The sequence below is a fragment of the Colletotrichum truncatum genome, assembly GCF_014235925.2.
Source record: "Colletotrichum truncatum strain CMES1059 chromosome Unknown Contig_0006, whole genome shotgun sequence".
NCBI lineage: Eukaryota > Fungi > Ascomycota > Sordariomycetes > Glomerellales > Glomerellaceae > Colletotrichum > Colletotrichum truncatum.
This window is the reverse complement of record NW_027222403.1, coordinates 1542318-1567407: the sequence shown is the minus strand read 5'-3', so window position 1 is coordinate 1567407 and position 25090 is coordinate 1542318. Positions and strand designations below refer to the sequence as shown.

At 44.8% G+C, this 25090-nt stretch overlaps 8 protein-coding genes across 8 annotated transcripts; 4 read left to right on the top strand and 4 right to left on the bottom strand.

Moving 5' to 3' along the window:
* Positions 1–7254: 7254 nt before the first annotated feature.
* On the top strand, positions 7255–9386 carry CTRU02_209704 (polyketide synthase; the record flags this gene model as incomplete). The annotated part of the gene is made up of 5 exons (XM_036730234.2): positions 7255–7344; positions 7403–7477; positions 7566–7894; positions 7963–8452; positions 8517–9386. 5 exons carry the CDS (start codon positions 7255–7257, stop codon positions 9384–9386), a joined length of 1854 nt encoding a protein of 617 aa, XP_036577934.2.
* Positions 9387–10200: 814 nt separating this feature from the next.
* On the bottom strand, positions 10201–12338 carry CTRU02_209703 (uncharacterized protein; the record flags this gene model as incomplete). Its single annotated transcript, XM_070205323.1, has 2 exons — positions 10201–10304; positions 10331–12338. 2 exons carry the CDS (start codon positions 12336–12338, stop codon positions 10201–10203), a joined length of 2112 nt encoding a protein of 703 aa, XP_070060971.1.
* Positions 12339–13338: 1000 nt separating this feature from the next.
* On the bottom strand, positions 13339–15002 carry CTRU02_209702 (uncharacterized protein; the record flags this gene model as incomplete). The annotated part of the gene is made up of 3 exons (XM_070205322.1): positions 13339–14131; positions 14170–14462; positions 14535–15002. 3 exons carry the CDS (start codon positions 15000–15002, stop codon positions 13339–13341), a joined length of 1554 nt encoding a protein of 517 aa, XP_070060970.1.
* A 429-nt stretch (positions 15003–15431) lies between these two features.
* Positions 15432–17572, bottom strand: CTRU02_209701 (dihydroxyacetone synthase; the record flags this gene model as incomplete). Its single annotated transcript, XM_036730236.2, has 2 exons — positions 15432–17306; positions 17363–17572. The coding sequence occupies 2 exons, from the start codon at positions 17570–17572 to the stop codon at positions 15432–15434; spliced, it is 2085 nt and encodes a 694-aa protein (XP_036577936.2).
* A 529-nt stretch (positions 17573–18101) lies between these two features.
* CTRU02_209700 (succinate-semialdehyde dehydrogenase) lies at positions 18102–19574 on the top strand (the record flags this gene model as incomplete). The annotated part of the gene is made up of 1 exon (XM_036730237.1): positions 18102–19574. One exon carries the CDS (start codon positions 18102–18104, stop codon positions 19572–19574), a length of 1473 nt encoding a protein of 490 aa, XP_036577937.1.
* A 1153-nt stretch (positions 19575–20727) lies between these two features.
* Positions 20728–22353, top strand: CTRU02_209699 (monooxygenase; the record flags this gene model as incomplete). Its single annotated transcript, XM_036730238.1, has 1 exon — positions 20728–22353. One exon carries the CDS (start codon positions 20728–20730, stop codon positions 22351–22353), a length of 1626 nt encoding a protein of 541 aa, XP_036577938.1.
* A 578-nt stretch (positions 22354–22931) lies between these two features.
* On the top strand, positions 22932–24026 carry CTRU02_209698 (sorbitol dehydrogenase (alcohol dehydrogenase GroES-like domain-containing protein); the record flags this gene model as incomplete). The annotated part of the gene is made up of 1 exon (XM_036730239.1): positions 22932–24026. The coding sequence occupies one exon, from the start codon at positions 22932–22934 to the stop codon at positions 24024–24026; it is 1095 nt and encodes a 364-aa protein (XP_036577939.1).
* Positions 24027–24113: 87 nt separating this feature from the next.
* On the bottom strand, positions 24114–24579 carry CTRU02_209697 (stress responsive A/B barrel domain-containing protein; the record flags this gene model as incomplete). Its single annotated transcript, XM_036730240.1, has 3 exons — positions 24114–24269; positions 24345–24455; positions 24514–24579. 3 exons carry the CDS (start codon positions 24577–24579, stop codon positions 24114–24116), a joined length of 333 nt encoding a protein of 110 aa, XP_036577940.1.
* Positions 24580–25090: the final 511 nt, after the last annotated feature.

Here is a 25090-nt window from a genome sequence, read left to right as displayed (position 1 = left end):
GCTATCGAATCCGTTAATTTAGTACTTTTATTACTTTTAGTAAGGGGTCTTAGTATTAGGTAGTAGTAGATAAATCGAAACAAGCCTCGGGTTAGCAAATTAACGCGATATATACCTTTCTAGCGTATTGTTCGATATATTGCTATTTTAGGTTAGGTTTAGTAGTCTTAATATATCGTAACTTCTTAGCTTATCCTTTTTGCTTTAAATTAATCGAATTATTAGTTAATAGCGCGATTATCCCTCTATTAAATTAGAAGGGTTTGTTAATTATAAGGATATTCTTCGCTTTTGCTATAAAAGCTGCTTTTTCTAACTATTCGTCTTCTAATTATAAGAACGCCTTATCTAATAAACCAAAGGTATCGTCGGTTTATATACCGATATAGCTAAAGTATAGATTTTTAGTAGATAAGATTAATAAGCATAGATCGTACGAAGAAGTAACTATCTAGAGATTCTCTCTATAATGCTTATAATACGTTGCTTACTAATAGGTTCTAGCTTCTGCGATTCCGTATAAAGGCTTTATAACCTTTATAATAATCCCTTTTAGGTACTAGTCTTGAATTTGCTTTAGTAGGTAAGTAAGAATAATACGATTAAGCTTTATAAAGGATTAAACGTAAGCTTATATAATATCTCGAAGCTATAATTATTTCCCTTCTCGTAGGAATAACAAGGTAATTAATAGAATTAGCTATTAACTTGCCTACTAAATTGTTAGCGATTAGGTTAATATAGCCTTCTTATTATCGTTAGCATAACCTTATATTATAAGTCTCGATTTCTCGTAAGGTTTAGTTATTTTACCTTTGACTTCGTTAATAATACGAGATCGGAAGATTCGTATATTCTAATACCTTCTCTTATTAAACTAAGTAAATTTAAATACTTTTCTAGCGATAAGGCTATTAATCTCTTATTTAGTTAACTAATTAAATAGTTCGCTTAGTATAGTAATAATACCTTCTCGTCGTAGTTTAATTACTAATTCTTCGTTTACTTACTCCTTAATCGATAAGAATATTTATTAATAATCCGGGTTATTGTTAAATTCCTTTATAAAGTAGGCGATTAGTAGTAGTCTCTTCTAAGGTCTGCCTGGGCGTCTTCTCGGTAGCTCCGGTGCTTCTTGCGGTTCGTCCGGTTTACTACCTCTGCTAGCGACGATAATTTCGTCGCATACTACTTCCTACTACGGTATCTTAGCTTCGGGTTCTTCTTCTTCTAGCACGGCGATGGAATTAGGTAGTTAATCAGGATCTTTGTAGTATAGTTTAACTATAGTAGACTAGAAGGTTTTTAGACTATATAGCGTATCGATAGTATAGGTTTTGCTATTTATAGCTACTAAAGTAAATAATCTAGTCTAGCCTTTCTTTTTACGCTATACTTATATTTATAACTATAGTAGTAAATTAATAATTAGCCTTATATTAAGGCTATTATAGGTAGCGATAGCTTCTACTACCTATCGCCTTACGTAAAGTTTATATACTTTGCTTATCGCCTTCTTAATCGCTTTCGCCTACCTTATAACTTCGGGAGATAGTAGTAAATCGTCGGTAATTCGTAAGTATAAGCCGAATACTAAGAGTATTAATACTATTCTATTTAAGCTAGCAGTATCGTTAACTACTTTAATTACTATTTAAAATACTAATTCTAGTATAATTATTAGGTCTTCTGCTTTGATAATTTCGTATACCTTCCTTAGAGGTATATAGTATCGTTTAACTTTCTTAATATTATTATAAGCTTTTATAGGAATTTCCTTGATTTTAATTACTATTCCTCTCGCCGCGTTTCGGAATTCTATTAAGCGGAAGTTTGTTCTAGCATCGGTAACTAGCTAGTCTAGGGGTCCTTGATATATATCTATCTAGCAGAGGCGTAAGGCTTCCTAAGTAGCTTTCGTAGAAATGTCTTTAAGGAACTAGGCGGCGTTAAACGCCGTAGCGGTATTAACGATATAGAAGACCGGTTTATTACCCTTAAGGTATATTATGTCGGCGATAACCTCGTAGTTAAATTTGTAATCGTCTTGTAACGTAAATTTAAACCGTAATAACGCTAGTACGTATATTTAGTATCGATAATAGACTTTCGATAGTTGCTTAATTACCGTAATTTTAACTAGGTAGCCGGCCTTCTAAAGCACCTTATATAATCGTTAAATAGATAGGTATCCGAAGCGACGGTAAACCCGTTATAATTTAGCATCTATAAGGTAGTTCTAAGCAAGTAGTTTCTCCTTATCGAGTAATAACTATAAGTAGCCTTATTTATAAATAATAAGTACGACCTTGTTTCCTTAGATGAAGGTATTTGTAACGTTGTTAAAGTAGACTTTTAATTAGTCTATATCTCCTAGGCATATAAGGAAGGGAGTATTAGTCTTAATAATATAAAATTTAACGCTTCTAAATAGCGTTAGTACTTTAGTAGTCCTTATAGACTCTAGTAGTATCTTATCGCCGAATTTCACTATAACGCCGCTAGCCGCCTTAGTATTTAACGTAATTCCTTCGTAAATTTATTATAAAGCTACGAATTATAGGTAGCTAGTAGTTAAGAATCCTACTACGCCCGAGTCAGGCATAATCCCTTAGAAGTTCTAAGCAGAGTAGCATCCCTTAAGTATAAATTGCGAAGGTAGCTTTTTCGGTTCTAGTTAGTTACGGAAGAAGTCTTTTTTCGTAATAGCATAGCAGGTTAACTAGTCTGCTAGGATCGTAGCGATCCTATTACTATTAATTGCTATTATAGTAAAATAGGCGGTAACTTAGAATTAACTATCGCTGCTAGTTTTTTCCTCTTCGTTACTTTTACTAGTTTATTCGGTTACGTAGTAGTATTGCTAGGGGTTTTCAGCGGTAGGTTATAAGTCTAACCCGTCGAAACCCTCGTATTAGACGAGAAATTAGCTATATGCTAGAAGTAACGTATCCTAGGTATATTAAGTAGTTTTAAACTTCTCGTACGCTTTTCGTCTTTCTTCTATAATATGTTTAGTTAACTAGTAGTTAGGTTTTCTATATACGTAGTACTTCTTAAGCATTAGTAGTAATAAGGGTTTATTATAACTTCTTCTTCGTAATAATCAACTTCGTAATAAACGACTATATCGTAAATAACGCCCTCGACCGTTAAAAGTTTTATCAGTCTAATACTACTTTAGTAGGTTAGCTATTATATTAAATTGTTATTAGTTAAGATAGGTAGCTATCTCGATCGATAAGATTAATTAGCTATAAAGTCTTTTATACGTCTTAGCCGGTATAAATAACGCTATTATATACTTTAGAATATCTCTATAAGTATATAGAAGTTAGGTATAGAGGGATCGGTCGTTATGATCCTATTATAGTAAACTAGGCTAAATCTTGCTTAATTTATTATATAGTATGTTAAAATACTCCGATTTAGTCTTTCTAAGGTTATCGCGAATAATTTAGGGAAGAGTAGTTATATTCTACTACGTAACGTATGCTTATTACCTTTCCTTAGTCTCGAAGTATGATTTTAATTAGTTGATTATAGTCTCGAAGTTAGGCTATAGGTTAATTACTTTAATCGAGGCGTAGAAGTAGGTTTTAGCTATTCCTTTTAGTATTAAGGGAAGTATCTTGTTATATTAAGAGGTGTAAATTCCTAGCATTTTATAGTAATCTACGAATACTAGCATCTTCTTTTTAAGTATATCGTATATATCGCCGCTATATTTTATATCGTCGGGATATAGTTTTACGAATTCTGTTAATTGCTTTCCGATACGGTCTGTTAACTTATATAGTTAGAAGTCTGTTAACGGAAAGACCGTAGGATATAGCGGTCGGTACGGTAGTTGCTATTGTTATTATTCTTATAGAGGAGGTAGCTATAGGGTTGGTTCGACTCTTCCTCTTATACTATTAGCTATTGTTACTAGTCTCGTAATCTCTTTATAGAATTCGGGGTTTTTTATTAAAGCCTTTAGGTTGCGATATCTCTTAACGCCTTATTCGAGTTCTTAAGGTAACTAGTAGTAGAATTCTTCCTTTTTAAAGGCTAATGCTATGTTTTTCGAGATTTTCTTACTATCTATTTCGACATAGACGCTATTACTAATTAAATAGTTTCTAAAGAATCGTAAGATTAGGGGAGGTATGTTTTAGAAGTCTTCTTCTAACTAGTCGGCGAAATCGGGAGAAACTTTATTCTATAGCTTAAGGCTTATAAGATTCCTCTTCTTATAAGTCTTAAGTAGGAAACTTATATAGGAACCTAGTTGCTATAGGCTAGCGTTTATAAGGTTGATTGCCTAGTTGCCTTATACTACTAGATCGATTATACTTTCGATTCTCTATAGGATAGAGATTATTAATTAGCTTTTAGTAGTAACGCTGCTTATAAGCAATCCTTCTTATAAATTTCGCTTTATTCTAATAGTATAAAAAGATTACTTCTATTTAGAATCTTAAATTCTAATCCTTAATAGCGTTAGCTACGATTAATATAAGATATAAGCCTAGAAGTAGGAGTTAAAAGACGATTCGGGATATTACAATTCTAAGGGGAAAGAATCGTAAAATCGGGGATTTTCGTCGGTTTATTATTTATTTCCGTTAACGCTATTCTTACTAATATTCTCGAAAGGTATAAAGGTATATATAGGTCTCGAATTAGTAGGGAGAAAGTTTTATTATAGATTCTCTCATAAATCTCTTTTTCTTACTTTAGGCTTTGCTTCTTACTATTAAGAAGTTTAGAATCTAGTAGATAGTTAGCTTTATAACGCTTATAACTACGTATATTTCTCTTAAGCCGTAGCCTTAGAGGCGTATATATATAGCTATATAGGCGGATTACTATTAGTAGTCTCTACTTACCTTTTAGCGTATTCTTCTTCTAATAGGGAGGTCTCTTATAGTAAGCGCTTCGCGGTTAGCACCTTATCTAGGGATTTATTAAGAAACTAGCAGGCGCCTCGTAATTAGCACCGCGCGTAGGGGATAGTTATAGTTAGGGAAGTTATTATCCCTTATAAGATTTGTAAATCTTCGCCTTTATAACGTAAAGAGGTTAGAAGACTATCGATTCGGTAGGTCTCTTCTTCTAGTAATTAAAAACGCGTAATAGAATACTCTTACTAGCGATAATTAGCTACGATTAACTTTATCCTGCCTAAGGTAAGCATAGCAGTCCCTAGGTTACTCGAATAATCGGATTACTAGTAGATTCGAGGAAAAAAAGCTTTCTTCTACTAGTTTCCATAGATCCTAGTTACTCTCGCTTCTTCTCTCGTTAGTACGAAATCCTTACTTTTACCTAGGCTTAGGTATCCAGTTCAAGAAGTCGTCTCTTCTAGTGTTAACCTTGCTAATCTACGGTTTATCCGTAGCAAAGTAGTAATTATAAAGTTAACTAAATTAATAGTAACTATAAGGTTTACTACTAATTAGTATAGGTTTTATAAGGGGTAAAACGGAATTCCGTTCGTTAATAATAAATAATAGTAAATTAATTCTAACCGATAGTTTATAATAGTTGAAAGTAGTATTATTAACTAGAAGGTAGGGATATTCCCCCTTGGCTTGTCACGTGGGTCTGGGAGGCTTGGGCCTCTCAGCCTGGCGGGCGTGTGGCTGGAAGTGCCACACGACTCCGTATTCCAACTATCGCAACAGAAAGGCTACTACAGGAGCTTCGAGCTGCTGGCTTCAATTTAATTCCGGAAAATAAAAAGGAGCCTAACATAATACCGCCTGTTTTACAGCTTCATACACCCCCCATCACGCAGAACATCTGCATTCTGGCCCCAGAACAAGCAACTTTACTCGTTGATTAGTTTAAGTCAGATCTTGATTCATACTCCGTTCCGTCACATGTATGCTTCAACATGCAGAATATCCCGGCGGAGGAAACTTTGATTTTCTTCTGGGATCTGGTTACGCCATATATTTACAATCTCACCGATGCTGAGTTCAGGCCATTCATCGATCTCTTATCGGGACATAGGAAACCAATCGTTTGGGTCACGCCTCTGTCCCAAACTTCCTGCAAAGACCCCAAATTCGCCATGATTAATGGGCTGGCCCGTACTCTGCGGTCTGAGTTGAAGACGGACATCACTGTTGTAGAGGTCGACACAGAGGATGGCGACATTACCAGCTTGAGCAAAGGCCTTATCAACATTGTTAAACACTTGCCCTTGCGACGTTTCAACGATGGCATCAATCCGGATTTTGAATTTGCCCTGACTCGCGGCGCCGTCAAAGTACCAAGGTTTCACTGCACCACAATACAGGAAGAGCTTTCTCGGTGCTCCTTATCCATGGCTAAACAATCCTCTTCAAGGCCCATCCCAAAGAAACCCCGTCAATTGGAGACCCTTGTTACGGCCAGCTAACTGACAGTGGGTTTGTGTTAACAGTAAGCCAGGGATTGAGAGTAGTAACAGTCGTTCCGTGGTCCTGGTCGAATAGATCGTAGATCTTCAAAGGTCTTGGTGATCAGTCAAGGCCTCAACAAGAGTCGTAGAGTAGTCGTCACTTAGGTATAGCTGAAAGTACCGGTTAGGGTAATCACAAAGTTGATTGCTGAAGAGCTATGGAAGTCTGACCATGGGCCGAGCTCAGGTCATACTATATACAAGTCCTGGACAGTCCCTGTGTCTTGTCGCTGATCACTGATCAGGTACCGGTGAGCGATCAGTGATCGTTGGTGAGCGCTCAGTAGCTCTGACTGAGCGCTCAGTGACCCATACTACCTGCTCAGTCTTATCTTATCATCACGTGACTTGTACCATAGTTCTTCCGTTCCCGAGTGAGTCCCTGTTGTTCCCGTGATCCTGCAGTACAAATGTCCTGTTCTAGCCGCCCGACGCCCAAGTGGGTCGTTCAGCTGTTATCCTTGTTTACGGGTCGTAACAACCCTTCAATGGGTCAACTTCCCCCTACGAGACGTTGATCCTAGTCACATTCGGGTAGAGGTCCAAGCAGCTTCTATCGACAAACAGGTAAGTTGATGCATCCGCAGTCCCATTCATGTAACCTTCTTTAACAAGTCTCATAGGATGCGGATACCGTTAAGCGTCTTGTTAATACGAGCACTCTTCTTCTTGGGTGCGAGGGAGCTGGCATTATCAGACAAGTTGGCAGTGATATCCGAGATTTTAAAGTCGGCGACAGAGTCATGTTCGTCTCCCATGGTACTCTTGCAAGCCACATAGACATTTCTCCTACAAATTGTCTCAGACTAGAAGACAACATGTTGTACGAGACTGCTTCTTCTATTCCACTAGCATTTGCAAATGCGTTTCTGGCGGTGGTAGAGTTCGGAAGAGTTCGGCAGGGAGCGGTGAGTTGGCACCTGTAAATGTTTAGTTTCTTCTCTTTTGCTAATGCTTAGTTCACAGACTGTTTTATTACCTTTCGTTCGTAGTCACGTCTGTCTTGCAGTCATGCAGATCTTGAAAGCAGCTCAGGCATCGGTAAGAGACAAGCAGAACACCATCCATACGCCACATCTTATTTTCTTCGAAAGAAAGCGAACAAAAATGAAAGCTAATGAAACCTTAGGTTTATTTCGTCGTTGATTCCGAGGAAGATGGATCACTCCTGGAGAATGAGTTTCAAATCTCTAGAACTCACATATTGTCCAGCCATGAAGGCCTTTCGATTTCAAGAGTCAAAGAGACCTTGAATCAGAAATATGCGGATTATGTATTGGGTTTCGGAAGCAGCCAGCCAGAGATCTTGCTGCAGTGCTTGTCGACTTCCGGCACATTTTTGGACATATCAGATTCCAGGGCGAGGGATTTGATACCAGCAAGCCTTCGCGCTAGCCAAGCTCATCGTATTGTCAATATTATGCTTCTGGGCCTAGAAGAGCCTGAGTTGATGGCAAGGTAAGAGAAGCACAAATGGTGTTTTCTTATGATGACTGATCTTCCGTTTGCTGATATCTCAATCCCAGAGCATTACAACAATGCAAAGCGTATTTCTTCGCAGAAGCGCAACCGAGCTGGATGCAGCTTTGCTTAACCTTTGAGGCAGACTATGTTCGCGAAGCGTTTCAAGCCGCGGCTAAGAAAGATTCAATTGAGAACAAAATCATCCTCAGGCTGCCTTTAGAAAATCAGCGAACGACATTCCATATGTCGCCTTCTGAGACGGGACTTCGATTCCGCTCTGATGCTTCTTATCTGTTGGTGGGAGGCTTAGGAGGATTAGGTCAAGCTGTAGCGACTTGGATGGTCGAAAATGGTGCAAGAGAGTTGATCTTCCTCTCTCGCAGTGCAGGAAAGCGATCCGACTCCTCCAATTTCCTCGAAGAGCTTAGAAGCCAAGGATGCCTCGTAACGACGGTGGCAGGCAGCGTCTCAAATTCAAGCGACGTATCAAAAGCAGTGAAAGTAGCCAATTCCCCTATTTCTGGTGTTATCCAAATGTCTATGGTTTTGAGGGTATGTCTAGTATCTTTCCACTCTCATATAACTTTCTTTGCGGTCAAGAGCTAACACAAAGAAGGATAATGCAATTTCACGAATGTCATTCGAGGAGTGGAAAGAGTGCATTGATCCCAAGATTGAAGGAACAATAAACCTCCACAAGGCGCTCTTGCATCATCATCTCGATTTCTTCCTTCTGTTCTCATCCATGAGTGGCGTCACTGGGCAGATTGGGCAGGCAAACTACAACGCGGCAAACACTTACCTTGATGCATTTGTCAAGTATAGACACCAGCTTGGACTGAACGCATCAGTAATTGACATTGGTGTGATGGGAGGCATAGGCGTGGTCGCTCAGACTGACAACATGGAACTCAGAGCTAAGGCAGCTGGGTATCATGTTCTAGGGGAGCAAGACCTTTTGGACTGCTTGACAACAAGCATTCTCCATTCACAACCTAATTCAGATCCGACCTCCGACAGAAGCCAAGTCGTTCTTGGACTTTGGTCTGAAAGACCCCTGGCGGATCCATCAACACACGTTCTTTGGAAGAAAGACGCCAGAATGAGTCCGGCTTATAGTTTTAACAACCAAAGTGGCAGCGCACAAGACCAGCTCGAACAGAACAATGTTGAAGCTGTCGTTCTTATTGCCAAGACTGCTCCGGATCGCTTGAAGGACGATGCCACAATCGAACTCATCGTCAAGCATGTTGGAATTGCCATATCGGAGTTGCTCGCTCAGCCGGATACAGAAATCCTTCCCACAGCTTTGTTGGATGATATTGGACTGGACTCTTTGAATGCTATCGAGCTTACCGGCTGGATCGCTCAGTACTTTTTGGTCGACTTGCCGTTGTTCGACCTCATTTACACGCCGACTTTATGGGATCTAGCAGTCAAGATTTCCGATTTAATGTATGATGAATTCGGGCAGGCAGATAGTTAAGGCATATTGAAGTAAATTCAGATAGATACTCAGTCGTTTTACATCCATCTTTATGGCCATATGGCACTAACGTACTCTTACATCCGTTGTGATATGATGGGTCTTGAAATAGTTTGTCTAGGTAGAAATAGGGCTACTGAATCGGAAATCAGTTTAAGTTGCAACATAAATTTAACATCTTCTATTCAAATACAACGACACATTTACCATCGATGGTAATGTTTATCGACATTTTCTTAAGTTTTGTTCTTTTTTTCCCCGAAGTTTGGCTTGAAATTGATCTTATATACATTACAAATGATTTTTGTAGAATTATTATTACGGCTAGCTTAGGTAACGGTATATCTACTGATGAAAGTTAAAGTAGTAAGACTAACAATAGGTTATAGGTTGCTAAACTAATAATTGTACAGATGAATTAAAAGTTAAGGTAAGGTAGTTAAGCTTGTACTAGGTTGGTGTTTGAGTAATAGTAACATTATACTACTGTTAACTTTGGGCTAGAAGTTGCTTAGAGATAAGTCTCAAAGTACGTGACTTGCTTGTAGTTCTGCTGTCCCGAGGTGACCCTTCTGTTCCTGTATTTCTCTGCATACAAATGTCATATAGCCGCCAAGTGTCTTGTGGGTCTGGTTCCGGTTAGGTTGTGCCTAGCGGGTCGTAACAAAGATCAAACAAATTCCCTGGTATAGGATAGTCTTGCCAATATTCAAAGGTCTGCGGTGAGATCAAGTTCTCATCAGGACCAAGTGGCTCGTAATCATTCATTACAGAAATCGTCCCAGAAGTTTGATATAAATTCTCTCTCTCTGTATTAGTCGACGACGAAGAATACGTCCGGCAGCTCGAAATCTTGTTGAGAATATGCTGAATCCAAGGGCTCGGATCCCAGGACTCGTACGTCTCGTGTAGCACCATCTGACAGTTAGTCAAGCCAGCCCTACCTAGCTGGCCCTCAATGGGTCGAAGGCTCTTGGTGAGCTTATAGAAAACAACAGCAGCAGTAAAAATTCCATGCAGGAACTCATGAGGTGCCATTAGAATCTCTCTGCGGGTAACGACGCCGCACGAAATCGAGGCTATCTGTTGCGCTGCGAGACTGACTAGCTCTTCGGACGTCAACTGGTGGGCCGGAGTTTGTTCAGTCGAGCAATTCAGATGCGAAAGAATCATATGGTGATTATAGGTGACAGCAAGACAAGCACTGAGGACGTTGGGTGGACGACTCCCAGTATCAGACCAAGCGAGCTCAACTGGAAGCTTGGATCGCCACTCGGTGAGCATGTAGTGAAGGGTCATGGGAACGCGCGACGGATCTCGACGCGCGGAAAAACGTGTCATTATGATATTCCGGAGTATCAGAGACAGTTTTGAAAACTCGATCTGGTACAGTCCCGAAATGGAAGGCGTACCTTGCTCGAAGTCACTCATGACGAGCTGATCAACATCGCAGTGGTCCATGTTGATCCTAAAGGGACGCCCAACCAGCGCCGCACATGCCGTGTCTCGTATTACCAAAATCCACCAGAGCCGCTTAAGCAGACTGCGGTCCTGCGGCTGGACATTAGTACTGACCATTGTGCGATGACAGCCCAGCGTTTCGGCTATAGTGACACCTGTGCTAACCCACGAATAGAAGTTCCAATACATGTTTGGCCCACCTCCCCAAAATGTCATGAGGATGGTTACCTGAAGCGCAACAATTTTACTTCCCTCGTAGCTAAGATCAAATAGTGCCTTAGCCTTAGCGTAGAACGACCACCTAGCGGCCCGTCGAGACTCGAAGCCTAACTTGTGAATCAAACGGGCAGGACAGAATGTTGTCGCAGCAAGGCAGACAGAATGTAGAAGAATCCATGGGACCTTCTTATTTCGATGCTGCTCTATGAACTCGGTACGGTTGACAATCGGGTAGAGCGGGTAGACCTGGGTGATGAAGACCTCTATGAGAGCGTCAAGCACAGTCTGGCTCGGCGTTTCAAATGCCCCTTTGGAAGAGAGATAAGTAATATCTTCCGACCGCATGTATGGTGGGTGCATGCTCTGAGGACAGGCGTGTGACTGCTCATCGTCGATAGCTGGATAGGAAGGCCCCCGATGGTGAAGCTGTCTCCAGCCACCGAATCCAGCAAGATCCTTGAATATCAGAGCCAATGGGAACGACTCGCCCAGATATGTTATAGAGCCTTTGTCTAAAGCATGTGGTCCTTGGTTGCCGTCCTCGAGAAGGTGGGAGAACAGAGCCGACCAGCTGATCTCGCGGTAGGTTGATGCCTCTGTCTTCCCGGTGCTTCCTGACGCTAGGTCGGCTTCAGGCGACGGAGACCTGCTCTGTGAGAATATGCGGCCCCCACAAGTCGGCGACTGAGAAGAGACATTTGGCCCTGACTGACTGCATGTTTTCTGACCAGTCGGTGTCTCGGCTGTTTGTTGCATGTTCAATTGATCAGGCTCGTCATGCAGGTGTGGCTCGCTCTCTCTTGGGGCGTCGGTGGCAGCCGCAGTTGCGGTCATGATAGCAAAGTTGTCACCATCTTGCGAGCCTGCTGCGGTTCTGTCTAGCAAACTTTCGGGAAGGCTATTGCTGTCTTCTCGTGTTTGACGTCTGGCTCCGGCCAGCTTTCGAGCGTATGTACCGCGTCGCGACTTGATGAGCTTGCACTCAACTTCGCCCTTTTCAACACATCTTGTACACGGCGTGCCTCGTTCACTGGCATCGCATTTGATGCGCTTTTCATTACACTTTTGGCATGCGCGCGCGGCACGGTGGCGAATCAAAGGGCCAGGACGGACTCGCCTAGCCTGAGGTTGATCGCGTGATACTGGTTGTGATAGCTCTCTGGTGCCCCGGCCTTGGTCTCGTTCCTCCTCATGATCTCTTTCCTTGGACTGTGGCGTGAGCTGTTGGGTTGAAGAAGCCGCCTCCCCACATCGGCGAGGAGCTGGAGTCATAGTTGATGACCGTGGAAACAGCAGAACCAGAAATTGATTTCACAGGTGTCTTTTGACAGGTATGCTGGTTATTGCGTTCCCAACGGCGAATCTCTCGCCCATCATTGCTGGACATCGACTTTGGCATCGGTCCAGGATCATGGGAATCGGAAATACCATCCGAGACATGAACTCAATGGGGTCCCCCGCATTCAAAAGTCCGGGGTTAATGACAAAACGGGTTAGTAGCGAACGACGAAATGGCGGATCGGAAAGGATTCCGGATTCTACCTTGCAAAGAAATATCCATATCTAGTAGGCTGCGTTTGCCAGGATTCATACAATTAGGACAAGAAAAAAGACGAGAAGCAATGAGACCTTCGGTGCACTCTTTTTTCTATGTGACAGTATTCGTATGTTACGAGATGCTCCAATAAACAGTCATTATTGAATTGGTTTCCCGTTCGTTTGAAGTTTTGCCTAAATTGATAGCTGGTGTTCGAAGAAGCTATTCCTTGGTCCATTTCTAGGTTCCTGATGGCTTGATGTCGCGCGGCACGCTCTCGGCAACTCGGTTATATGCAACCGTCCGCTCGGCTGTATGCTACTTTAGGTACCTTAGCTTCCTCCTATTCGCCGCCCTGTGCAGGTTTCAAAGATATCAAAGAGTTCTGCAAGGTAACATAATTGAGGATGAAGGCAGCTTTGACCAGCTATTCAGTTTATAGTCATGTTAATTATGCCAATGTCTAGGGACTTACCTCAACAATGGTGTTGCTATGCATTGGAGACAGATTCACAGCTAATTCCGAATTGAGTGTCTCTATTATGTCGAACATCATTATAGAAAACAAAGAAGCACAAAACTGGTATTTACAAACCACAAGTGTATCAATTACTGCATGTTTAAATCTGTCAATCTTTACTTTTGTTGTCTGACCAAACAGACTTCAACTTTGAGACATTTTTCGCCATGAGACATGTATTGAGCCTGATTGTTGCTCTAAGTCCACACAACTCTTCATTTATTAGGTGACTCATGGTGACTTGCCATGCCGTTCTGACCGTTTTCTTCTTTCAGTTCGATATTAGTGGGAGTCTCCATCTTTGCCAACCTGGTTGCTTCTTTCCAGTTCATCTTTTTGCCCCCTGCGTGTTTAATCTCGAACAGACGATCAACTTGTTCCAGTGACAAGTTGGCCGTTTCCACGTACCAGTGCCAAATGATCGGCACGAAAGCAAAATTGAAAATAGCATAGATCAAATAGTACTTCCAGCCGATGCTGTCAATTGCAGTTGGTGTAACGACAACAACGATGTATACGCAAGTCCAGTTGACCGCCGTAGCAATCGAGGTGCCCATGTTACGCATGCGCTGCGAATTAACTTCGGCAGGGTACATGAACGGAATAGAGAGCAGCGACAGGCCATAAAAGACATAGTACAAGAATATGAAGACGACAGCCAAGATAGACATGCTCTTGTTTGTCTTGTCGGGTCCACTGTAGCGGAGTCCGATGGCCACGAGCGCAAAGCAGACCCCGCTGCAGGCCACACCCATGAGCATTAACCGCCTGCGACCAATGCGGTCAATGAGCAAGGCAGCTATGCCGCCCCAGAACATCAGAGACATGGAGTCCACGGCGGAAAGAATCAGTGCTAGACGCTGCGACATGCCGAAAGATCGAACTAGAACGCTGCAAATAGTTAGTAGAAGCTTTTTAAACTGGCGGAATACGTTGGAACAGACATTGGAAGATAGTAAGCGATAACATTTACTCCTCCCACTTGTTGAAAAACCGGCGTCCCTGCCCCAAGAAGAATACGGCGGAAAGTCTGTTGTGGCCCGTTGCTGAATATCTCCTTGAAGGAAACAGAATTTTGTAGTTCTGCCTCATGGTTTACCGATGCAGCGAGGTACTGCATCTCTTCTATCACAGAGGCATGGTTCTCAGGTTTGCTTTGAAAACGGGCAATGACGTTTTGGGCCTCTGTTTCGCGTTTGCTCATTATCAACCAACGTGGTGATTCTGGGGCAATGGAGGTCATGATGATCGTGACAATAGCAAAGACACATTGGAAAGCCAATGGAAATCTCCAAGATACCGAATTATCCGGGACGTAAGTAAATCCGAAGTTCATCCACTGGAAGTAGAATGTCAGTTTGAGAATAGTTGGTTGTATTTGGTTTGAGTTGCCAGAGTCTTGCCCACTTACATTGGTGATGACAATACCAAATATATTTGTAACCATTTGTAACACAATCAGTTTCCCACGATTACCTGGTTTTGCCGTCTCAGACTGCCAAACAGGAATGGCTATAGTATTCATGCCGTTGCCAATGCCAGCGACAACTCTGCCGAATATCATCAGCGCAATAGAGTATGAAGCCGCCTGCAAAATGCCCCCTATGATGAGGATAGTACATCCGCAGAAGATGCACCTCTTTCGGCCAAGCTTGTCTCCGAGAAACATGGACACGATTGTGCCCATGATGCAGCCAATATCATACGAAGCCACGATTTGGCCTTGAATTGTGGAGTTTGGGTTATTGAACGTTTCGATAAAAGACTTGTTGCTCAAAATGCCTCCAAAAACTCCCTGATCGTACCCAAAAAGCAAGAAGCCGGCGCCGCATGCCGCCGTGATGCGATGTCGCAGGGCGTCACCATTGTTGTCAAACATCGCGTAAGTTGTACCACGAGGCAATGAAGAGGTGAGTTTTGATATGAGGGGAAGTCTGGTTTCAAATTGCAACTAGAAAGATGTGCGTACGAGCGTTTGTCTCTTAAAAGGTTGAACGGTTGTATGGAGTGCTGCTGACGAATATATATTTGCATCAACACTACCCCCTTTCTAAGCGATCCCATGTAGGAGGCAGGGAAGACCGTGGGGAAATCTGGGGTCGGACTACAACTCTGAACGCTGTGTGTGTTTGGAGTGAAAACCCGGCTACATGACCTACTGATCTAGATTTGGTATAATCACAAGAGAGTATAACCGAACAGATGGGACACTATTGTAGATTGATATGTGTAGCATACACGTATGCTCATACAGGTTTACTAGCAACATTGTGGCCCTCAGTAGACCTGGACATACCAAAAAGAATGACTATCCTAAGAGTTTCCAACGGCGACTCGGAGGGCTCTGACTAACATGTTTTCTGACCTTTCTCACAATGCCGTCAGCGTCAATGCCAAATCTGGCGAAATTCTCCCTTCCGGCCCCTGAGTACCCAAAAGAGTCCATAGCCACTGAGGCCGTACAGAAACGTGACCAAATTCCAGACACATACGCCTCAACAGAAATGATATGGGGCGAACTAGATAGAACACTGTCTTGATAATCAGAAGGCTGTTGCTCGAAGAGACCGATTGCTGGCATGCTGACCACCCGGGTGGACAATCCTTTACCATTCAGTCGCTTAGCAGCTTCAATGGCAAATTGCAGTTCGGAACCACACGATATAAGAGTCACTTGGGCACCGTTGACTTCCGACACCACATAACCCCCCTTGCAGACCATTTGGCGATTTGTTCCTGAGACCTTCGTTAGAGCAGGGTCCCGGGCCAAGGAGATCATGGACGGATGGCTTTTAGCAGCCAAAGCAACAGACCAGGCACCTAGAACCTCTTCTGCATCTGCAGGGCGCATATACTGGAAGTTTGGCATGGTACGGAATAGAGAATCAAGCTCCACGGGCTGATGGGTTGGCCCGTTTTGCCCTTCCCCAATCGAATCGTGGGTTGCGATATGAATGACCGGAAGGCCACTAAGTGCACCCATCCTCACCCCTGCTGCGGCGTAGAGATAGAACATGAAGAAGGTAGCCGTGATAGGAATGAAGCAGCCCGGCGCATAAGCTGCAATGCCGTTTGAGATGGAAGCCATGGCATGTTCGCGGATGCCATAGCGGATGACCCGGCCTTCTGCATTTGTCCGATCAAAAATACGGTTCGACTGATCCCCCAACTGATTCGAGTTCCACAGATCAGCACCGCCTGCTATCATACTTGGCACACTGTCCATGAGCTTATTGAAGACTTCGCCGTTGAAGGTCCGAGTCGACTGGACAATGTCTGGGACCTCAATCGTGTCTAGAACGTTTTGGAACTCTGAAACACCATTCATGCGGTCTTTAAGAGCACTGGCTTTCTCAGGATATGCCGAGGCATACTCTTGTAGCTTCTTGTTCCAAGATTTCTCAAGAAAATTGCCACGGTCAATGACCTCACCGAAGTATTCTTTGGTCTTATCCGACAGCGTGTGTGTTGAAGAAAGACCTGCCGTTCCGTAGAGGGCAGCGTCTTCCTCCGAGTATGTACCGTGGTGTGACTTGAATGTTCCGGCAGTGGACGTACCAAACCCGATGGTAGTCCTAATGTTGATGAAAGTTGGTTGGCCTCGGTGACTGCGAGCCTGTGCGAGAGCTTTCACGATGCTAGAGACTGACGAATCGCCGTCCAAAACATCGATTACGTTCCATCCCATTGACTTCATCTTTGCATTGGTATCTTCAGAGACAATCCAGTCAAGGGGTCCGTCGCAAGTGACCTGGTTGTTGTCGTAGAGAAGCGTCATATTGTCCAACGCCAGATGGCCAGCAATCGCAATAGCTTCGTTTGCGACTCCCTCTTGCAAACAGCCATCCCCCGTAATGCAGTAGATATGAGAGTCTAGAAGCTTTAAATCGGGCTTGTTGAAAGTGGCACGCAAGTTCTTGGAGGCAATGGCTAGGCCCACGGCGTTTGCAACACCTTGACCCAAGGGGCCTGTGGTAACCTCGACTCCTGGAACTTGTATTTCGGGGTGACCATGACAAATTGTAGACTCCCACTTGCCGGTGTGTCTGTCAACACTTTTTGGGCTGCCGTAGAGCTTAAGCTCGTCGATGCTCATGTGTTCGTGGCCGGAGATGTGTAGCATGGTATACAGCAACATTGCAGCGTGGCCGTTGGAAAGGACGAAACGGTCTCTGTCGAACCACTGTTTTTGTTAACATTAGACAGGCGAACGACCTGTAGGAATCCAAAAAGGCTTACTTCGGTATTTCTTGGGTTATAGCGCATCGCGTACTTCCAAAGCGCCACGGCCATTGGCGCCATACCAATGGCCGAGCCTCCATGGCCCCCTCCGTTCTGGCGGCATATATCGATAAGGAGTTTGCGAATGTCTTTGGTAGCCTGCAGATCAAATTCTGCGTTGCTCTCAAGCGTATGCGCCAGGTGCGCGTGATTGATTTCTCTGTTCATATTGCAACGCAATCGCTAATCACGTGGAAAAGTGTGAAAACTTGAACTAGGTAATGCTAGAACTATTCAGCTCCTCTCCAAACCCCAGATAATGTCCCATTTTAATACTTTTATTTGAACCCAAGTAAGCCTCTCATATCATAATAATGCAGACAAGAGCCGGCGTTTATGCTCAGGAAACCTGTAGTAGTGAGCCATAGCATCTAGGTATGTCATAAAGCCTATATCTACTGGGCGTGCTCCCCGTTCATGCACGCCACTTCCAAATTAACGAACGAGTATCTTTCCTACAGTCAGTTCTTGGCTCAAAGTACTCTATATATGCTTGTTGGCTTTTTGCATTGTCTTGACTGGATGTTGTTCTCGTTCTCATGTTTGAACATAAGTAGTGGTGTAGATTGCCAACGTTCGTTTGGGCCACTTAATCTAAGTGAAAGTGCATTTCTTCTCGAAGGCTCTGTTTTCCACCTGCTGTTTTCTCTTCATCGTCATTCAAGATCTGTTCCGCAGTTGACTGATCATCTTTGTCATGATGCCTTATCCTTCCATGCTTCAAGAGATCGTTTCCAAACAATCTCTCGTGCGAGAGCAAGGCTTTATCAGCGGTTCCTGGAGGACCAGTGATAAGACATTTCCTGTTTTCGACCCCGCAACTGACGGGATAATCGCGAATGTTGCAAGCTTCGATACGTCTGCCTTCAAAGATGCCATCAACTCCGCCAGCGAATGCTTCAACATATTTCGCCACACATCTGAGCATGAGCGGTCATGTCTTCTGCACAAGTTTGCAGCACTCATACGCATCAACGCAGAAGACTTGGCGGTCATTTTGACCATGGAAAATGGCAAGACGCTCGCTGAAGCTCGGAGTGAAGTGGAATATGGCGCAAGCTTCATCACCTGGTTTGCGGAGGAGGCTATTCGCTCCTACGGAGATATTATTCCATCCCAGCACAAGGGAAGCACCAATTTTGTAATTCGCCAGCCAATCGGCGTTTGTGCAATTATTGCACCGTGGAATTTCCCGATTGCGATGATCACCAGGAAACTAGGACCTGCTCTTGCTGCTGGGTGTACCGTCGTCATCAAGCCCCCTAGCGAGACACCCCTCTGTACACTTGCTCTCGCGACTCTTGCGCAGGAAGCTGGGTTTCCACTAGACTCAGTACAAGTGGTTCCCACGCGCGACCGTGCCGCCGTGACTGAGCTCTATACTAACCCAATCATAAAGAAAGTTAGCTTTACTGGCTCCACTAGTGTCGGAAAGATGATTTCGGAAAAGGCTGCCGGCACGATGAAGAAGGTCTCAATGGAGCTCGGTGGCAATGCGCCATATATCATTTTCGATGACGCTACTCTTGAAACTGCAATCGAGGGCGTCGTTGCCTGCAAGTACCGGTGCTCTGGCCAGACATGCGTCTGCGCCAACAGGCTTTATGTTCAAAGCGGCATCCATGACCAGTTTGTTGCTGCTCTGACTGGACGTGTGAAGGCCTTCAAAGTTGGCCCCGGCCTCGATCCTTCCACGACCCATGGTCCGTTGGTAAATGAGGCGGCTGTCGCGAAATTCAAGTGCCACATTGACGATGCCATGAGCAAAGGTGCCCAGCTGGTTATTGGCGGTCAGGCTCGCGGCGACTTGGGCAAATGCTACGTTGAGCCAGCAATATTAACCGGCTTGACCTCCCAGATGCTGGTCTCACGTGACGAAACCTTTGGTCCGTTGGCGCCGATCTTCCGCTTCGACACGATAGAAGAGGTCATTGACATGGCGAACAACACAGAGTTTGGACTTGCTGGATATATCTTTTCTAACTCTTTAAAGACCATTTGGCGCGTCACTGGGGCATTGGAAGTCGGCATGGTTGGTGTCAACACCGGGAAAATCAGCGCAGCTGAGGCGCCATTTGGTGGAGTCAAGGAATCCGGGTTGGGAAAAGAAGGGAGCAAGTATGGGTTGTCGGAGTTTCAAGTGTTGAAAAACATTACCATAAACGTGTAACTCGAGAATATTCACTGTTGAGTCGAACGTCCCCTGCTTGTATTTCGCCTTCCACAATCTAAATCTTCAATGTTCAGCACAAGAAGTGTTTTTTAGCAAGCATCTGGCTTGTAACTCAAACAAGGTCTCCTTCCACTGGGAAAAAAGCGGATAGCCGGGACTTTTCGTTACGGAGTGGGTAAAGATGTATGAAGAATATCAAAAACACATCAGTGTTGATTTCTGGCAAGAACAATTATGATGCATACAAGTCGACCGTCATCGCCTGCCCAATACACGAAGCCGCAGGTGATCATTCTTCAGGTTTCAGCCTAAGTACTAGGTATCAAACGCATGACAATTCTATGCTTTCCATTTCATGTCATGATAAGGTACTGATGGTCAAGTTCCGTGGGCAATTACCGCTACAAAGGCTAAGGATTCCGGAGGAGATTGCCAAGCTCGTAGTCTTTGTGATTGGTGAGACGTCGCAGTACGTGACAGGTCAAAATATCAAAATGGATGGCGAAGCAATAATGGGTTACCAGCAAAGTCTGATGCTACCGACCGAGTCTCAGGCTATACCATGTCCTAACTCTTGCCTAACTCTCGGTGTACCAGCCAAGAATAGCGAATGGCGACAATGGAAACGGTGTTTCCTTGCTGAACCGCTAAAGATATGAACCTGCCTCTTAATCCGGTTTTAGAGATGGACATGGCATATAACCAGAACGGCTTCTGGTAAAGTGTTCGGGTATGTGCAGCAGATGTCGCCCAAGTGTGCGTTCACGATTCCACAAGAAAGCCAGCCATAAAGGCAGATAAGCCAGGTCTGCCATGGGAAATATCCCGCCATAACTCCTTTTAGGCGAGCATACAGCCTGTGTATGCATCGAAGCTTTTACCCTGGTGTGTTGATTTGATAATTCATATTGGTCTCCTTTTTACAACTGTAGATAGAGTGATCAGGAAGAATAGATAGCTCCATAATAATAATCCTGATAACCTCTTCTCATTGCTTTTGAAAGTGTAGCTCCGACTTAATGATCAGCTGTTCCTCGCTCAAGCACATTATCGTTGTTCTATCTTGCTTTCTTTCTGAGCTTTTCCTACAATATCACATCTGCTCTTGGCCATTGATAGTTTGATGCGGCGAAATCTCTCGACGTTTAAGATGACGGTCAACAAACCTGAGCCACGTCTCATCATTATTGGTGCTGGAATCGCCGGTATCGCGCTCGCATCGCGCGTAAGATTCGAGCTCGGTTACCAAAACTTTACCATTTTTGAGCGGGAGAGTGATATAGGCGGGACATGGCACTTAAACACTTACCCAGGGGTTGGTTGCGACGTTGACTCCCACCTTTACTCATTCTCCTTCAATCCAAACCCGAACTGGTCACAGCGATTTGCGGAACAGCCCGAAATTCTGCAATACTTACACAATACCGCTGAAAAGTTTGGGGTCCGACCTCACGTCCAGCTGCGCACTGAAGTTGTCGAGGCGACTTGGATTGCTGAGAAGAATGTCTGGCGTGTCGACCTCAAGGACATGGAGAATGGACACAAATACACCTGTGAGGCAGAGATGCTCGTGTCTTGTGTGGGCACCATCTCCATACCCAAAGATTGCAATATTCCCAACCATGAAGTCTACAAGGGGGCTTTATTCCACTCCGCTCGGTGGGATCACTCGTTCGATTACGAGGGAAAGCATGTCGCTATTGTCGGCAACGGCTGCTCCGGCGCACAGCTGATGCCTCGCGTTGCCGAGAAAGCTAGCAAAGTTATTCAGTTTCAACGGTCTCCTCAATGGCTCAATGACCGGCCCAATCCCAAGATATCTGAGTTTCGCAAGTTTTGCTTCCGCTATGTGCCCCTCTATGGAAGGCTATATCGCTACTGGCTTTGGAGGTCCACGGATATGCTTCACGGACTGTACATCACAGGCGACATTTCTTTGGAACGCCAGCGTGCTGAGCACCAGGCAATAGCTGAGCGTTACATGAGGGAAACCGCACCGAAAAGGTATCACGACATTCTCATCCCAACTTTCCCCCTTGGCTGTAAGCGTCGCGTGTTCGATCCAGGTTACCTTGCAGCTCTGCACCGTTCCAACGTGGAGCTGACTACGGAGCGTATCGTCGAGTTCACGCCCACCGGTTTAAGAACGTCCAAGCGCGATATCGACGTGGATGGAGTGGTTCTAAGCACTGGTTTCAAGATTCAAGAATTTCTATCCCCAATCCAGGTCATCGGGACAGAGAAATCTCTGAACGAGCATTGGAAGGACACTCGCGGCGCTCAGGCGTACAAGGCCACTTTTGTACATGGGTTTCCCAATTTCGGCATTGTGTTTGGCCCTAATGCTTTTCCGGCACACAACTCTGTTATCTACACCAACGAAACCCAAGCCGAGTACATCATCAAGGCCCTCATCAAGCCTGTACTGCAAGGTCATTTCTCCGTCATGGATGTCAAGCAAGCAGCCGAAACCTATCACTCTAACCATGTCCAAAAAAGGCTAGAGAACATGGTTTGGAACGAGGGCTGCGCGAACTGGAACCTCAACTCGGCAGGCCGCAACACGACAAATTATCACGATCCGACCTGGAAGTTCTGGTGGGACTTATATTGGCCTGTGTGGAGCGATTTTAATTTATACGGAGGAAAGGGAACGGTGCCCACAAGCCCTTGGACAAAGTTTGGCCTTCGCCTTGGGGCGGCATCAGTCATCATCGGGCTGGCTCTTCGGTGCTGGTGGCAGGGTCTTCATTACGGCAGTTATTTTCATTCATAGCAACCTGCTACGCATTAAGGCCCATGAACCAGCGGTTCTCAAATAGTTTCTCAAGACTCGGCATATACTATTCTTCAACAGCTTCTGTCTCCAGAACCATCCCCCAGTGATATTTGATACGCAGCTCCCCAGAGCATTTGTCCGTGTATCTTAGGTACTTCACGCAAATCATAATTAGAAACAGATTCGATTATGTCAGGGCTCCAACTGTAGCGTGATTCTCTAAATGATTCATTTCCCATCGTAGTTTGAACGAAAGCCTCTTGGAACCATATAGAAAGGCGCCTGACTGAACAACCGAAAGCGTAGTAGCGCGCAATCCAAGTATCTATGGCATATAGCCGGTGTCTATTGGCCTCTAATCAAGTTCTTCTTGTCTTAGGATGACTACTCAGTATTCTTCAGCCTATAGCCGTGGTTTGAAGCCGTCGAAGCTTGTGAGGGCCGCACATTGTATATTTTGTGTCACCAAGAGCACTGAGAGCCTATATAACTCAGCTCAGCATTCCCTTGTCAATACCTCAGCGGATGCACAACAAAGCTTACCCATTAAATCGTTTCTTGAGAGTCTCGCTTTCATGGCTACCACTCATTTGGCGGCGGTGCTATACGGCGCAAGAGATCTTCGCATCACGCCTGTCGAAGCCCCACCGCTGGGCTCCGATGAGATTCAAGTCTCACCTCGTGCTACCGGCCTCTGCGGGACAGACCAGCATTACTACCAGAACGGACGCAATGGGATCTACCAGGTTTATGAACCCCTCATTCTTGGCCACGAGGCTAGCGGAGAAGTGGTCGCCGTGGGTTCTGCGGTACAGAACTTCCAGATTGGCGATCGCGTTGTGCTGGAGCCTCAGTTGGCCTGCAACTCATGCCACCACTGCCGAGCAGGGCATTACAACTTGTGCAAGAGGATGCGTTTCAACGGCTCGGCCAGTTCTCGACCTCCATCCCAAGGATCTCTGCAAAAACTTTGGAATCACCCGGCCTACCTCTGCTACAACCTTCCCGAAAGTGTGTCCTTCGAAGAGGGCGCTATGGTTGAGCCTCTCTCGGTGGCTTTACATTCTGTCCGTAAAGCTAAGTTAGAAGCAGGCCAGACGGTTCTCGTTACGGGCGCTGGCGCTATCGGTCTGTTGTGCGCCAGAGTGGCCAAGATCTCGGGCGCGTCGTCTATTATTATGGTCGATGTGGACGAGACGAGACTCAGCTTTGCCCAGAAACACGGTCTAGCGGATCAGACGTACAAAGTTCCAACGTCTGGACTTGAGGGAGAGTCTAGCGCCGACTTCGTCACACGAATTGCGGCAGAGCTGCTCAAGCGGACCCGGGTGGCCACTGCCACCGCTGCCTTTGAGTGCACCGGTGTTGAGTCTTGTCTTAATCTCTGCATCACAACCGTTGATGCGGGAGCTAAAGTTGTGCTGGTCGGTATGGGTAGGCCGCTGCAGAACGTCAACCTTGGGGTCGCGTTGGTTAGGGAAATCAAGATTTATGGCGTATGGCGGTACACCAACACCTTTCAAGCTGCAGTCGACCTGATTGAGGCGGGTATGGTCGACGTCAAGCCCATGATCACGCATCAATATCCTTTCGAGAAGGTCGCCGAAGCACTGGAGCTCACACTGTCAAAGCCACCTGATCTTGTCAAATGCATAGTTACTTCACAGTAGATGTTTTCAATTGACGCATGCTTCAACTTGATTCCTTTCGAATAACACATGGCCATTTGGTAAGAGTTGTAAATGAGCATAAATCCCCTAGAACACGCCCGGCGTGAAATCAATAACCTGTGCTCTTGCCACCAACCCTGACAGACTTTGGGCAAACAACTTGTGAGTAGAATCGTCCTTAATGTAGTAGTCACGATCCTCAGCAGAAGAAAACTCGGCGACGAAAGCATGAGTTATCCCTCCCTATCATAGGAACCGTAAGGCCCCACTGCGTCAGTTCTGAACGGGAAAAAGCCAAGGTGTAATCTAGTGACGTACCTGTTTTCCCTCCGGAGAATTGTCCAGGCCTCCTGAGATTCTTTGGATGTAGGGCTTTTGCGTGACGGGGTGAAGACACTCGTCTTTCAACGCAAGCATCCGCTGACACGCCTAGTGACGAGTTATTAGCAGCCTTTATGAGATACCTCATGTAATTTGATTGCATTACCTCTTCAATGTCTTTTGGAGTGGCATTCTCACCAAACTGGAACATGACAATGTGTATAATCGACATATTTTGCAAGACGTCTCGGGGACTTTTTACTAGAGGACCTTGAGCTGCAGAGCTATCCGTTGCATACTTTGCTTTCACTTTCAGCTTCATATAGGTACATGTGGCAGTTGTGGATCACACGTCGGCAAGTGGCTTCTGACTCAGAACTACTAATTGAAAATCAATGTCTCGGTTACGCGCACTGCCCTCGCCGGCTATATGCAATCATCGCCCATGGAACCACAGACTCATATCCAGACATGCTCTTTCGCAAGGATTTGTTCTCGCAAGAACCATGTGGGTTGCAAAGGTCCGGTTAAGACCCGGCTAAAACTCACCAGAGGGCTGAATGGTTTACCGCTTCCGAATGGCGACAACCTCAAACAGAGACCTAGACCGGGACATTGAGAAGCGAAATCGTCCCAGGATCTGCAACATGTATGGGGAATTTTTGGCAGCATATAAGAGAATAATATTATTGATACTACAATTCAGGGTTCGGTAACTAAATTCCCTCAAAGCTCAAGTCGAC